We start from the raw sequence: 13,796 nt of genomic DNA, 5'->3' as shown, positions 1-13,796 counted from the left end.
CCTTAACAAGCCTAGGCTCCTGGCCTGGCATCCTAGAGCCTATCTGATCTGGCCGACCTCACCTCCCACTACTTCCAGAAGCAGTCCTGGTTCTGAGCCTTCATGCAGCCCTTGCCTTCACCAGAAGCTTCCTCCCTCTGCCTTCCCACATCCCTTGCATCCTCTGAGGCCCAGCCCCCTAGTGACTCCAGGCGAACGGACCTTGACAATTTCTGACCTGAGTCTTAGTGACCTGAGTCACTAACAAGGTCACATTTCTTTGTTTTGTTTTGTTTTGTTTTTGAGGAAGATTAGCCCTGAGCTAACATCTGCCACCAATCCTCCTCTTTGTGCTAAGGAAGACTGGCCCTGAGCTAACATCTGTGCCCATCTTCCTCTACTTTATATGTGGGATGCCTGCCACAGCATGGCTTGCCAAGCGGTGCCATGTCCGCCCCCGGGATCTGAACTGGAGAACCATGGGCCACCGAAGTGGAACGTGCACACTTAACCGCTGCACCACCCGGCCGGCCCCGGCCACATCTCTTTGAAGGCAGAGCCTGGGAGCTCTCCCCTCGTGTTTCCTCCATGTCCAACACAGGTATGCAGACACAGCTGCAAGGAAATAGCTCTTTCCTTGGGCTCAACAAGGAATGAATAGTAAAACAACAACAGTAATAACATTAGTTGATATTCACTGAACATCCCACTTGTCAGACAGATCATCGAGTACTTCACATGTGTTGTCTCACCGAATCCTCAAAGCGACTCAGTGACAGACTGTGTTCTTGGTATCGCTCCAATGTACAGATGAGAAAAACTGAGACTTAGGTTAAATAACTTGTCCAAGGACAAAGAGTGAATCAAATTGTAAATGGAAATTATGGTGACTTGATTTTTGACAAGGGTGCTAAGGCAATCCAAAGGGGAAAGACTAGTCATTTCAACAAATGATGCTGGGACAACTGGATATCCACATGCAAAAGAAATGTATATCCTAATTAGCTTGAAATCAATCATAGACCTAAATGTGAGAGCTAAAAGGATAAAATGCTTAGACGAAAACATGGGGTCACCTTCATGACCTTGGACTAGGTAATGGTTTCTTAAATATCACACCAAAAGCACAAGTGACCAAAGAAAAAAAGAAACAGAAAAGCAGGTACTTTACCAGGGTGTAGACTTCATGTGTAGTTCACAGTTCTCGCCCTGGGAAGCAGAAGATGAAAAGCTTGTCAGGGATGACCATTTGGAGCCAAGTGGTCCCAACCAAAGAATTGGAGGCTCACCACACTGCCCACTCCCTGACTGGACTCAGCACACATGTGTATGTGCGCGTGCACGCACACACATGCACGCACACACATGCTCTATCCCTACTTCCTCTTCTGGACGTGACCCTCCCCACCATCCTCACCTCAGCTTCTACGTGCTCTCTGGCTCCACACTGCAGCTCGGCAGTCCCCTACTCCACACAACTCCTCTAGCCTGCCTGAGAGACGGCCCTGAGTCACTGTCCCCTATGGGCCCCCCAGGCTTTCCCTATCTTTCTGCCACAGGAGCTCCAGGCTAAGCTGCTCAGGGGCCCCTGCCCAGCCCCAGGCCCTCACCACAGGCAGGGTCACCGTCTGGCCGTCGGGGAGGCAGTCGAGGGGCTGGCAGATGGGGCCGGTTTTCTTGTGCGCACAGCAGCAGCAAAGCTGGAAGGATGGGCAGGTTCTGTGATGGGGGGAGGGGCTCCTCCTGCAGCCCCGCCTGCTCCAGTCCCCTGTGCCGCACCCCCCGGCCACCGCCTTGTACCCCACAGCTCCATGGACTCTTGGGCCCCTCCACGTGAATCTGGGACTGGAAGTACTTGGGGTAGTGGAAGCAGGCAGGGTTTGGGCAGCAGGGCTCCGGGCAGCGCAAGATGCGCTGGGTGTGCTCAAAGGACTCCGTCACTGTCACCAGGTGGTCCTTCTCTGGAAGAGAGGACAAGAGGGCTGAGACCCCTGGGAACCCTCTCATTTCTCCACCCCCAATGGGACTCAGTAAAAAGTCTAGCTGGAGGCGCCCAGGTCAGGGTTTAGAACCACCTGGGGCACTGGTTAAAACGCCCTAGAGTCTCATTCTGTAGGGCAGTGTAGGGCCCAGGAATCTGCATTTTAACAAGACTTGCATGTGATGCTGACAAATGAAGTCCCCAGAAAGCCCTCCGAGATGCTGAGTCCCCTGGACTAGTCCTCCTCGGTTCTGCTTGCCCAGGAGGTGCCCCAGAGTCAGCCTCCCACTGCACTGAAGGGAGGTCCTCACTAAACCGCCAGTTTGAGCGTAGAGGCCTCTTCCTCTCTCCCTCCCCCGTGTGCATGGGGCTGTGCTGCTCTCCTCTTGGGACAGGGCTGGAGGCCTTGCATGGGTGGGATCCAGTGGAGCTATGAGCTCGAAGAGTCTCGTATCTGTGGATCTCTTAGGTCTCTGCCAGCCATAAAATGCTAGGACTCAATGAATTGTAATCTGCCCAGGAGACGGGGCACAGTTAGAGGGGCCCTGGGTGTTGACCACTGCACTAGACCCAGGAACCCCTGGTCTAGCAGGGGTGTGGCGCAGACCAGTGTGGGTAGAGTGGGCAGTGCTGTGCTCGTCAGGCCCAGGAAGCTCTGAGGGCCCTGTAGGCCTGGAAGAGCATGCCCCTTATAGGGCAGGGGGGACAACAGGGTCCACGACCCTTGAGGGTGAGGTGATCCCAAGGAGTCTGGGTCAGGATTTGGTTCCCTATGGAGCCCAAGGCAGCCTGGAAGGGCCAGCTCTGGTGCCGATGGGCTGGGGAGCAGCACGGCCCTCCCCACAGGCAGAGGCAGCCCAGGCTCACGTTTGCCACACTTTCTCCGCCTCCTGGATTCTGCATGCACCTCCAGGCAGGAGACCTGTCGAGACTAAAGCAAAGCAAGGGAGGGTCATTCTGAGCACAAGCCGCCCCTTCGCTCTCCCAGGCAAAGGGAGGAGATGAAGGACCAGAGGATAAATTCAGTGCTGGTCTGATTGGGCCGACCCCAGGGAATGCCAGCTACGCTGACCGTATTTTCTGAACCCGGTCAAGGCCTATCATCTCATTCAGAGATGGAGTATTTGAAAATGAAGCTGTCCTGAAAAATCTAGGATGTGTGGTCACCATTTACTAGGGGTCGTGTTCTCAGCTACAGGTCAGGGATGAAACTGGAGTGGTTTGGTCCAAAACCAAAAGAAGGAACATTCCTCTCTGGGCTTTGGAAGTGAGAACTTCCAATGAAACAGCCTTCTAAAGAAGCAGAGGCGGGTCAAATTCCTTTACCACAAACTCCCAAAGACTGGCTTTCGGGGGGAGATCTCCCTGAATCCTGAGGCTTTTGATGCATCTAACGGAAATGGCTGCAACGACAGCTGAATGATGAAAATCTTTAACACTGAACTTGTGCTCAGAAAGACTGGACTCAGGGAGAATGGGAGGGAGACTGATGCTGAGAGGAGGCTGCCTCCTGTGGGTGCTTCTATGGGGGAAGTTCCCAAGACGATGGGTGGTTGCTCTGGGATACGGGACGCTGGGACAGGGCGACCGGATGTCCCAGGTCCTTCCTCCCAGGAGCAGGAGCCCAGCGGCTGCCTCTCCCACCCCTGACTGCCTGCGTCCCCTTGATATTGGCTTCCATCAGTCTGACTCCTGGCCGGCTCCAGGACAACTGTTCTCTCCCACAGTCCTGTTCCCCTGAGAGCAGCAGCCATATGTGGCCCCTGGAGCTATAGGAACCCAGGAGGACAATTACCACCAGCACGCCATTGGTGATGAGGGTCTCAGGTGGATCAGGACTGAAAAACAAAAGGAGAACTCCTGGTCAGTCATGTCATTCTGGACTGATTTCTCACAAAGGTGACAAAGAGCCTACACAGGACCAATAATGAGATACAGAGCCTTCTTCGTCCTTCTGAAAAATATTGGCTTAAGAAACCTTAGATCTGTAGATAGTCAAGGAGAAAACTGGCATACATTTTAAATAGAATGTTCAGGAAAAAAAAAATAGATTTCTAGGTTAGAAGGAGTAGAAGAGTTCCTTTTTTTTTTCCCCCCTTAAAGGATAGCTGTTCTTTATGTCCAACCAGAAGCAACTGCATGGAGTTGTGAGGATAAACAGGTTGCAAGAAAAGGCTGGAGCCCCCACCTAGAACAGGCGTAAACAGTTCTGGTTGCAAAGCTGACCCCTTCTCCCTTCTGTGCCTTGTTTAATTTATGCGTTTGACAAACAGTTCTGACCCGGCCAGAGAGGGCCCTGGTAGATATGAAATGTCCTGTGTTATAAAGCCGGAAAGGTCACAATTAGCCCAGGGTCGTCCACAGCCTCCCTCGCCGAAGCCAAGCCTAAGATGACTGTGGCTCCAGATCTACTCTTATTACCAATTTTGACCTATTTCATTTTGCAAGCCACTTTCTAATTCAGCCAATGGATTTTTCCCCCCTAAAAGTCCTGTCAAACCAAGAACTGGCGGAGAGAGCCTGGATTTTCTTCAACGTGAAACTAATAAAGCTGACTTTAGTTCGTCCATCAGCTGTTGATGGGAAAGGAGGCACAGAGTCCCTGGCAGAGGACCCCCCAGTGGAATTTGACAAGCCTTCGTGTTCTAGCTCCCGGCTGTTGTCCTCCCCCTGTCCCTGGGCTGATCATAAGTCCAGGGGCTCAGTTGTGCCAGGGATAAGAAGAGGGGAGGCCCTGCTTCCTTCCCTCCCCGCCCCTTCCCTTCCTTCCTTCTCTCCCTGTCCTCTCTTCCCTCCATCTCTTTGACCTGGTTCCACTTGAGCCCCCAGCATAGTCATACATCTAGGACCCCGGGTCATCTTCCTAATTGAAAATGATGAGGAATAACCCCACTTGTTGGGCCTGAGCCTGCCCCCGACTTCTCTCCAGTGGTGGCTCCAGGCCAGAGTTTGGAGTAGTTTGTTCTAACAGTTCTGGGTCAAGGAGGAGACCCCTTGGTCCTGACATCTTTTTGAGCCTGGCCTCAACAAGCCCCCATCACCACGGTGACAGGAATTCTTCCCAGAGGCCACTCTCAGAAATGCAGGGGAGCTGAGGAGATGATCTGGCCACAGTACTAGATCTTTAAAACAACACTGACATCAGTGGAACAGGATGAGCAGGGGTGGGGCCCAGGCACCTATAGTATTTAGAAGCTCCCAAGTGATTCTGAGGCACAGTGAGGAGGCCAGGGGTGAGCCTGGAAGATGGAAGGACAGCAAAAAGGTGGGCCAGGCTCTGAGATGCCTGTGCCCAGAAGCTACTTGGGGGTCAGGACCTTGGTGGGGCCCTGGGGGGGGGGGGAGGGCGGCAGGCCTACTCACCTTTTCTCCAGCAGGAACTCCACCTCTAGCTCCTCCATGCCCTGGCAGGGGGAGAAAGGAAGGCTGCTGTAGCTGTGTGACCAGGACCCTCTGCTGTTCCAGGAGCCCCTGTGCACCTGCCCCGTCCTTCTCATGTAGCTGTCCAGCTGTCGTGGAGTAGGGGAAGCTGCTCCCCATTCTTTTCTCCGTTTTTTTTTTTTTTTTTTGAGGAAGATTAGCCCTGAGCTAACATCTGCCACTAATCCTCCTCTTTTTGCTGAGGAAGACTGGCCCTGAGCTAACATCTGTGCCCATCTTCCTCTACTGTATATGTGGGACACCTACCACAGCATGGCTTTTTGCCAAGCGGTGCCATGTCCGCACCCGGGATCCCAACCGGTGAACCCCGGGCCGCGGAAGCGGAATGTGTGCACTTAACCGCTGCACCACCGGGCCGGCCCCAGCTGTTCCCCACTCTTGATGTCCCCTCTGCCTCTCTCTGTCCCCAAGGCTTTGATATCAGGAACATCACTGACAACCCAGGGGAAGGTCAGGGTATGGAGTTGACCCCCGGCCCCAACATGTAAGTCCCTCTGCCCCAGAACATTTCCCTTTCATCCTCTACCCCAGGCTTCCCACTGCTCTCCTGCCTTGCCAGGGGGCTCAGTGCCTCGGGCAAGGGAGAGCTGAGACCTTGCCCCCAGCAAGCTCAACTCCGAAGCCTAGGGTCCCCTGCCCTCATCTACTCCTTCACAGCTCTTGCTGTGCAACCTCAGGAAGTTGTGACCTTGCTGGACCTTCATTTCCCTACAGGAATGTAAGCCAGGCGAGGACAGGGATTCTCGTCCCCTGACATGTCTCTGGTGCCTGGAAGAGTGCCTGGCCCCTAGTAGGCATTCAGGTATTTGTTGAATGATTGAATCTATAACGTCCTGGTCCTTTCCAGCTCTGACTTTCTCTGACTTACAGATTTGCCCTTCTTTACCCTCATCTGTCCTCTGTCCCCTGGGGCCATCCCAGCAGCAGGACTCTGAGGGAAGAGAACGAACCAGCATATATTATATCTCCATTTTGTATGTGAGCAGTGCTGGGCACCTTAACTGTGTTCTCCCATTTAACCCTCACAACCACCTGTGTGGTAGGTATTATTATCACCATTGTATAGATGAGGAAACAGAACTCAGAGGAATTAAGTGAATTCCACAAGGTCACACAGCTAATAAGTGATAGTACTGGGATTTGATTCGGCAGCACTGTCTTTTCCTGACTCGGCTACACAGAGAGGAGCCCGTGGAATGGCACCATGGGAGTAACCAGCTGCTCCTCATAAGGCAGGAGGCTGAGAGCCTGGGCACCTGCACCCACCTCTGGGTTGAGTGGGAACTTCACGTGGGTTTTCTTTCGGAAGCAGAGCTTGGTGAGGTCATAGAGAACTGTCAAGAGATGGTCATCTGGTGTCACTGTGTCTTCATCGCAGACGCTCAGCTCTAGCACGTTCTAAGGGAGAAGGGAGGGTGCAAGTCTGGTTACTGAGGTTGCATTGACCCATTCCCTGGATGAGGGGCCTGACCTCAGTCCTAGCAAGGAGGTAGGTCTGAGAGATGGGGACCAGCACAGAGGTGCCTGCTCATGTGTGAGTGACATTTGTAGGGAAACAAATTAAGGGAGGAAAATATCTATTCCCTCCTCTCCAACTCTCTGAATCCTTCCTTCCTTCCTGCTCTGAATCTCCTACTGGAGAATTTTGCAAGCTTGGCAGAGGTCTGTGAAGTGTGAGGGATTTCATTTCACCCGGGGGAATGATGGAAGGGCAGAGCAAGCAAGACCCTTGCCAAGACATAGAATGTGTCCAGCCTTGGGACCCCAGGAGCTGAAGACAGCCCATTTGGTGCTAGAAAATCAAGTTCAGGGAAGCTAACATCTTAACACTCCAGGGGAGTGATGTGGCAAAGATTATAAGGGGTCTGATACTTGAAGGGGTTGGGGTGAGCTGTTTGAAGTCCATCCTTTGGCTCATCAGCTCCTAATGAGGTCTCATGGATGGTTCCAAAGCAGCATGTCAAGAGTTAAGCAGCTACCTTGTCATCTGGCTGAACTCTGAGGTCAGGGGTCTCAGGTGACATGGGTTAGCCTTTGAGGCCTCTTGTTCCAAGGAACCTGAGAGATGTGGGTTGAGGCTGGGTTTGCCTCTTTGGTCCCTATCTAGTGGACATAAGGTGGTTCTGAGGGTTCCCTACTGAATGTGTCCCAGAACTAACCCCATAGATCCATATGAGTAACCCCATAGATCTTTAGACAAAGGAAGCCCAAATTCTAATTTCAAGATGGCACATTGAGCCCACATCAAAATCTCTCTCCTTCACCAAAACCATAAATATGATAGAAGAGATATTTTACAAATAATAAATATAAAGCCCTTCTTGAAAACAAAAAGGATTCATCATGAACCAGAAATGAAGACTCCTCCCTAAAATATGGAAGCAATAAGCCGAAGTGTCAAGCCTCAAGTGCCCCAAGACTGGGACTGAGGCCTCCATGATGAGGCCAAGTTTGTCTTAAGGATGCTCTGCTGGGGATGCTTAAGGGAGAATCTTCCCACAGGAGTTGTGAACTCAACTTAGAATTGCCATATCTAAAGAAGACCAACACCATGAAACAACTCAGCAAATGAAAGAACACACACCCAAGGAAATAGAAATAATAAAGCCGGTCTAAAAAGGAGTTAAGATAGAGAAAACCCTCTGGCTGGAATTGGACTCAGTGAATAGAAAGGCTCTTCTCCTCTGTATATTCTCTTACTTGGAGCATGTTCTAGAAGCACACTCTGTTTTGGAGCAGGAGACACTCAGTTCCAGCAACAATTAGGTAGAAGGACAAGAAGTAGGAGGATGAGTAGACCTAGAGGGACGAACATGAGATAGGCTGAGGGAAGATGTGGGTGAGTGGGAAGACAGGTCGAGAGGAGGATAAGAAGCAGGTAGAAAGAAAAACAAACAGGCATAAGGAGGACACACAAACAAAGAGAAGGACCAGCAGGCAAAGAGGGGAGAGAAGGGCAGGCAGGGCAGACGGGCGCAGTCCTCCACCTCTCACCTTCACTTGGCTCTGGATCTGGAAGGTGAAGGTTTCATTCCACTCTGGGTTGGGGCAGTTGGAGATGGTCCTAGTCCTCAGCCTGTCATGAGAGGCGGTGGGCAGCCAGAGGCTCACAAAGCAGTCTGTCTGGCTCACTGTTCAAAGAAGACATGGGTGGGAGGGAAGGTGAAGAGCCAACTCGGGTCCAGAGAGGAGAGTGTGGCTTCAGAAGGGAACTTCAGACAAGTCACTTCCAGAGCAAGGCGTTGTCTCAGCTTCAGGTCCCTTCCTGACTCATGGGTCTGACTCTGCAGAGACCGTTGTCCCAGAACCCTGAGAAAGCCATAGCCTGTAGGCTAGAGGTTTCACAGAGGGGGACCCAGGTCCCACTGACCATTCTCATGCACACAGATGGCCTCTGTCTCTTATCAGAAGCACCCTAGCTCTCCCAGTAACTACCTGATGGTTTGGGACAAGGTATGACCACGTTGTTTTCCCTCTGCCAGGAGAAGATCTGGAGGATCAACCCACAGGGTCCAGTTTACCCCTTGCCTTAGCCCAAGGCACAAGGGAAACTAAAGTAGAGCCCAGCTCTTCCTCTGGGCTGAGGAGAAGCAGGGATTAGAAGGGACATAGTCTGCTGTCAGTCAGCCCACAAGGCCCTGATGGGAAAAGGCTTGGGGGAACAAGCTATTCAGCAGGATCTAGGAGTAGTGAGCACCATCTACACATGACTTAATGTCTCAGCTGCACCTGGCTGGGGTTCTGCATACCTACACTGGTCTCCCAGCGTGAAGCGTGTGACTCAAGAAACCCTCACATCTGAGAGCACGTACTTTTTTCTCATTCAAAATGAAAAACTGAAGGGTGATGATGCTGAATGTGTTCTGGAGAAGAGACAAAGTCTCTGATCCCAACAGGCCCTCCCAAGGGGGAGGAGGCCCCGAAGTCTTCCGGTTGGAGAAGCAGAAGGCGTAGGGTGAAAAATAGAAGCCTAGCCCAGTTCCTTGCCTCCATTCTACCTGGGGGAGGGAGGAAGAGGTGCATGACTGCCCTTGTCACTCTCCTGGCAATCTGCTGGGGTAATTCCCAGGGTACATATCAGATATGTAGAAAATGGTAAAAGTCAAAACAGTTTCCAGGGTCAGAAAGTCCTCCAGACGGTAATGTTGGTGTGGGGATGGGAGTTCTGTACTGGTAGGACTGATCCAAACTGATGGTAATTGTTATTAATAATGTCCCATGAGGGTGGAACTAGATGTGTCCCCCTGGACTGACTTATTCCTACACGGTCACCACACTGAGAATTTTATCGGAGTTAATAACCATGGTTTGTATCACAAGAGAACCTAGCTTCTGATTTCATCCCTGACGTCTGGTTAATCTCTGAGGGCTCACCATTCAGTGAATTGGAATTCACGGCCCTCCTTCCTTTGAAGAAAGTGAGATGACACTGTCCTTTAGATGTCATAATCATCATTTAATCCAGACACAGAGAATGTCCAAAACCCAACAGAATCAAAAGAAAATAATGACCTCTTCATCCCCACCCATCCCCTCCATGCCCAACCTGTTCCTCCTCACTGTCAACTCAGCCATCCAGGCCAGACACCAAGTATTGGCCCTGACTCTCACATGGAATCGATGTAACTCCTTAGACTTCTCGAGCCCATCCACTTCTTACTTGCACTGCCACTGCCTTGGTGCAGGCCACCATCATCTCTGCTGCCACTTTCCGACGGGGCATCCTGTCTCCTGTCTTGCCCTCCTCCAATCATTTCTCTCAAGAGAAACCAGAGGTCTCTAGAGCTGACCATATCACTCACCAGTTTAACATCCCTCATTGGCTCCCATCTGTCCTCAGGAAGGTGTCCAAAACACTCAACATGGCTGCCCCTCCTGCTATCCCAGCCTCTGTCTCATCTTCCCACCCTCCCTATCACCCTGGCCTCTGCCCCGACACTTTGCACTCCAGCCAAACCCAAACACTTGTGGGTCCTCAGAAGTTGCCATGCTGTGTTGCCGTTCTTTCTGCCTAGAGCTTTCTTCCACTTTCACCCCACCCTTTCCCTGGCTAGCCCCTCCAAGTTTCAGAGGGCACCTCCTCTGGAAGCCTTCCCTGAGCTCCCAAGTCTGAGCCAGATGCCCTCCTAGCCCAGAGCCCTCCGCTCTTCTCCTGGCAGACCGCAGGCGACAGAGTGTGTAATGGCAGGTGGGCGTGTCTGCCTCCACCTCGGCCTGAACGCTGGAGAGCCTGGGAGACCGGTGTTTCTAGCCCTGGGAACATAGTCAGCACTCATTAGATATTTGATGAATAAAGAATGAATGGAAAAATCCAACTTCCTGCTACAGGGCTGTATCAGTACCCCAGAAATTCTCAGCTGAGTCACCACAGAGACAGGTAAGCAAGTCGGCATGTCTAATCGCTCTGCCCTTAGGGAGACTCACGGGGGACCTGCTCAGTCCTCCTGGACCCTTCCCTTGCCTTTGCTTGGACACCAGCCACTCCTACTGGGCCTGGAACATTCTCCTTAGGTCTGCCTCCTGTATGTGAGGAATGTGCAGACAGGGAACCCCACCCATTCTACACTCATTTTCTTAGCATGATTTGATGGACCCTGGAAAGGCCCTTTTCCCTCTAAAATCTCTTTCTTATCATCAGTCCATGCCTAAAATTCTCCCATTAAACCCATTAAATAAAATCTCAGTGTTTTCAGCCTAAGGCTTAAATCTCTAGTTAAGATGAAAATACTCCTGGAAGAGACAGAATTGATCAGAGACGACACTTTAAGCATTAATTTGTTTTGCAGTTCTTTCTTGGAGAGCCGTTCCCGCCTCCTCCCTCACACTGTTGGGAAAAAGGAGAGTGTAGCCCAAGGAGAGGGTAATCTTGGCGAGGGAGGGATGACGGAGGAAGGGTGCCTGGCCCAGATGATGATCTGGGCAGGCTTCATGAGCTGACTGTAAGGATGCTGACTGTCGTGTTGGCGATGAAGAATGGTTAAGCAACAATGGCCCAATTCTGAGAATTTCAGGGACTGCAGGGGATTTCCTAGGCATAGATAGGTCCCAAGCCTTGTTCCTCATAGAGTGACAGAGGGCTGGGTCATTTGAACGACATGTCTCCTTTCCTTGAGTGTGGGTGGCAAAGATGACTCAATGTTCTCTCTAGAGGATGAGGACATCGTCTCCCTGATACCTCTGGAGACACCTGTCTCACACTCCTTGGGGTGCTGGTTTGAGTTTTAATGAATTTTCCTAAGCTGGGAGGTTTCTGGACTGACTCTCTCTGAGTCCTGGCCCAGGGCTGGGTGGCACACTCCTTGATGAGGGAGTCATTCCTGGATCTCATCCCTTTCAGTCCCTTTGAAATCTTGGGAAACTCAGGCTCACATTAGAGGACTAAACCAGAGAGAAGCTTGTTTTCTCTTGATGCTAGAAGGGACTCATTTCAGGTAAGAGTAAGCCAGGGTCTCAAACCCAACCCAGGTGAGGCAGCAACAGAGCCCAGCCCGTAAGCACTGTGGGCCCCAGACGCAGCGTGACCTGAGATGGCATCCCCAGACACCATGTATGCCCCCTACTCTGTTCCTCAGGGGAAATGAGGAAAATACAAAACAACAAGGGGCTTCCCAAAGGGGACCGGGTACCCCCCAGAGGCAGCCTGTGTGCCAGAGGGGCATATGGGGAAGGGGGAGAGGGGGATGATGGAGCCAGACATTAGCCCGTTTCTCAGGCTGCCTGCTCCCCGAGCCTCATCCCCACCTCTGGGATCAGGTGGTGACGGGTGTGGCAGGGAGAAGACAAGAAATGGGAAGGTCTGAGCACGCAGGTGCGAGCATGTCGCGAGAGTGTGCAGCCAGGGTGACCCACAGGGCTGGGACAGACACACCTCCAGAGGAGGGGAGGCAGGCAAGTGCAGCTGTGGCACTGGGAGCTGCGGAAGTCCCCGAACGGAGTGGGGTGAACTCTGCCTGAGAGAGGCGAAGTGTCTTAGTGAGCCACCATGGCATGGCAAGAAAAGCAGCCAGGCCCAGGGTCCAGAGGACTCTTCCAGTCTCCTCAGCTCACTCACTGGTAGCTAGAAGGCCCTGAGGAGCCTGAGAAGTCCCTGGCCCTCTGTTTGGCCTCTTGGCAGACTCAGGCCCAAACTGGACTTTTGCTGGAACTGCTTCCCCGAACCTGGGCTCTGGACACCCCCTCCTCCAGCGTACCCAGTCTGAATCCTGCCCCATCACTTTGCTTTCTCTGGGGCTCCAGGGCCCTGCCTCCTCCTCCCTCCACACTCCTCCCTGCATTGCAACAACTGCTTCCTAGCAAGTTTCTCAGCCTCTCCCTGACCCTGCACAGCACAGTCTGCATAAGACCCCTCAGGAAGTCATGTGATCCCTTCCTTAAGAACTCGGGTGCCCCATCCCTTAGATCGGGACCCCTCCTCTGCCTGGCTTCCTGGCTCTCCACTGACTGGCCCCAGCCTCCCTCTTAGGGCTTTTCCACTCTACTCCCCAGCTCTCCAGACCTGGGACCAAACACTGCTTCCACTTTAGGCAATTGTTAACCTTCATGTGCAAAATGGGCCTCACAATGCTGCCCTCAGGTGGGTGGGAGGATCAAATGGTGTTTGGACGGCTGGCCCCAGGCCGGCCCCCAGCAGGTGCTTAGGGGATGTGGCTCCGCTCCCCCCATCGGGACGGGCACTCCAGCAGATTGGGATCCTGGCCTCTGGATGCTCACACTCTGAGCCTCTCAGACCGCAGCCTTCCTTAGCTTCTTCCAGCTTCAGCGTCCTCCAGTTCTAAATTCTCTAGTGACAAGATTGGAATGCCATCTTCTATTTTGTAGATAAGTGCATTCCCTGTTAACACGTTCTGTCGAGATGGCGGGTCTGTGAGCTCTCAGCCCCTCTGAGGCCCTCCCCGGCCTAGTTGAATCCTGGGGTGAGGACAGTGGGAGTATAACAGAGCTTTAGGGAAACCTAGTGGCCCTTGGGCCAATGCTGTGTGGTCACCCCCTAGCTGTGGGGCCTTGACACAGAGCTGTGTCCTCCTTGAGGGCCAAGCTTCCCCTCTGGATGGAGGGAAGATGCGGGCAGCATAGAGAGGGGCTTTTGATTCTCCTGACCTCTTGAAAGGCCACCCCCAAAGACAGGTGTCAGGGGAGCCTCCTGCCCACCCAGATGCCTTCCTTTCTTCCTGAAGCCGGACACTTCTCTGGGCCCCCGTGGCCCGGGAATGCAGCAGGGGCTGGGATGAAGGTGAAGTTAAGGCTGCCAGAAAATGGCAGGAACAGCCCTGGGGAGTCAAATCACATCCATGAGGCAGAACTGCAGAACTCTGTGCTAGGGGGCTTCTACCATGGACCCCAGAACCCAGTTGGGGATCTATGTCCTGAGAAGGGGCACTGGGACCAGGCTGGCCGT

General features: G+C 52.7%; 1 protein-coding gene across 1 annotated transcript in view; it reads right to left on the bottom strand.

Annotated features, from left to right (window-relative positions):
* The window catches only part of PLA2G4E (phospholipase A2 group IVE), a 34,773-nt gene that overhangs the window by 15,226 nt on the left and 5,751 nt on the right, over positions 1-13,796 (bottom strand). Inside the window, exons 3-10 of the mRNA XM_014734077.2 lie at positions 8,396-8,532; positions 6,668-6,799; positions 5,324-5,364; positions 3,756-3,798; positions 2,828-2,891; positions 1,780-1,940; positions 1,590-1,679; positions 1,151-1,188 (exon numbers count right to left, since the gene is read on the bottom strand). Coding sequence (XP_014589563.1) covers positions 1,151-1,188; positions 1,590-1,679; positions 1,780-1,940; positions 2,828-2,891; positions 3,756-3,798; positions 5,324-5,364; positions 6,668-6,799; positions 8,396-8,532 — 706 coding nt within the window. The remainder of the gene's footprint in view (positions 1-1,150; positions 1,189-1,589; positions 1,680-1,779; positions 1,941-2,827; positions 2,892-3,755; positions 3,799-5,323; positions 5,365-6,667; positions 6,800-8,395; positions 8,533-13,796) is intronic.

Source organism: Equus caballus, chromosome 1, assembly GCF_041296265.1.
Source record: "Equus caballus isolate H_3958 breed thoroughbred chromosome 1, TB-T2T, whole genome shotgun sequence".
Classification (NCBI taxonomy): domain Eukaryota; kingdom Metazoa; phylum Chordata; class Mammalia; order Perissodactyla; family Equidae; genus Equus; species Equus caballus.
Note: the sequence above shows the minus strand (reverse complement) of the source record. Positions and strands in the feature narration are given on the sequence as shown.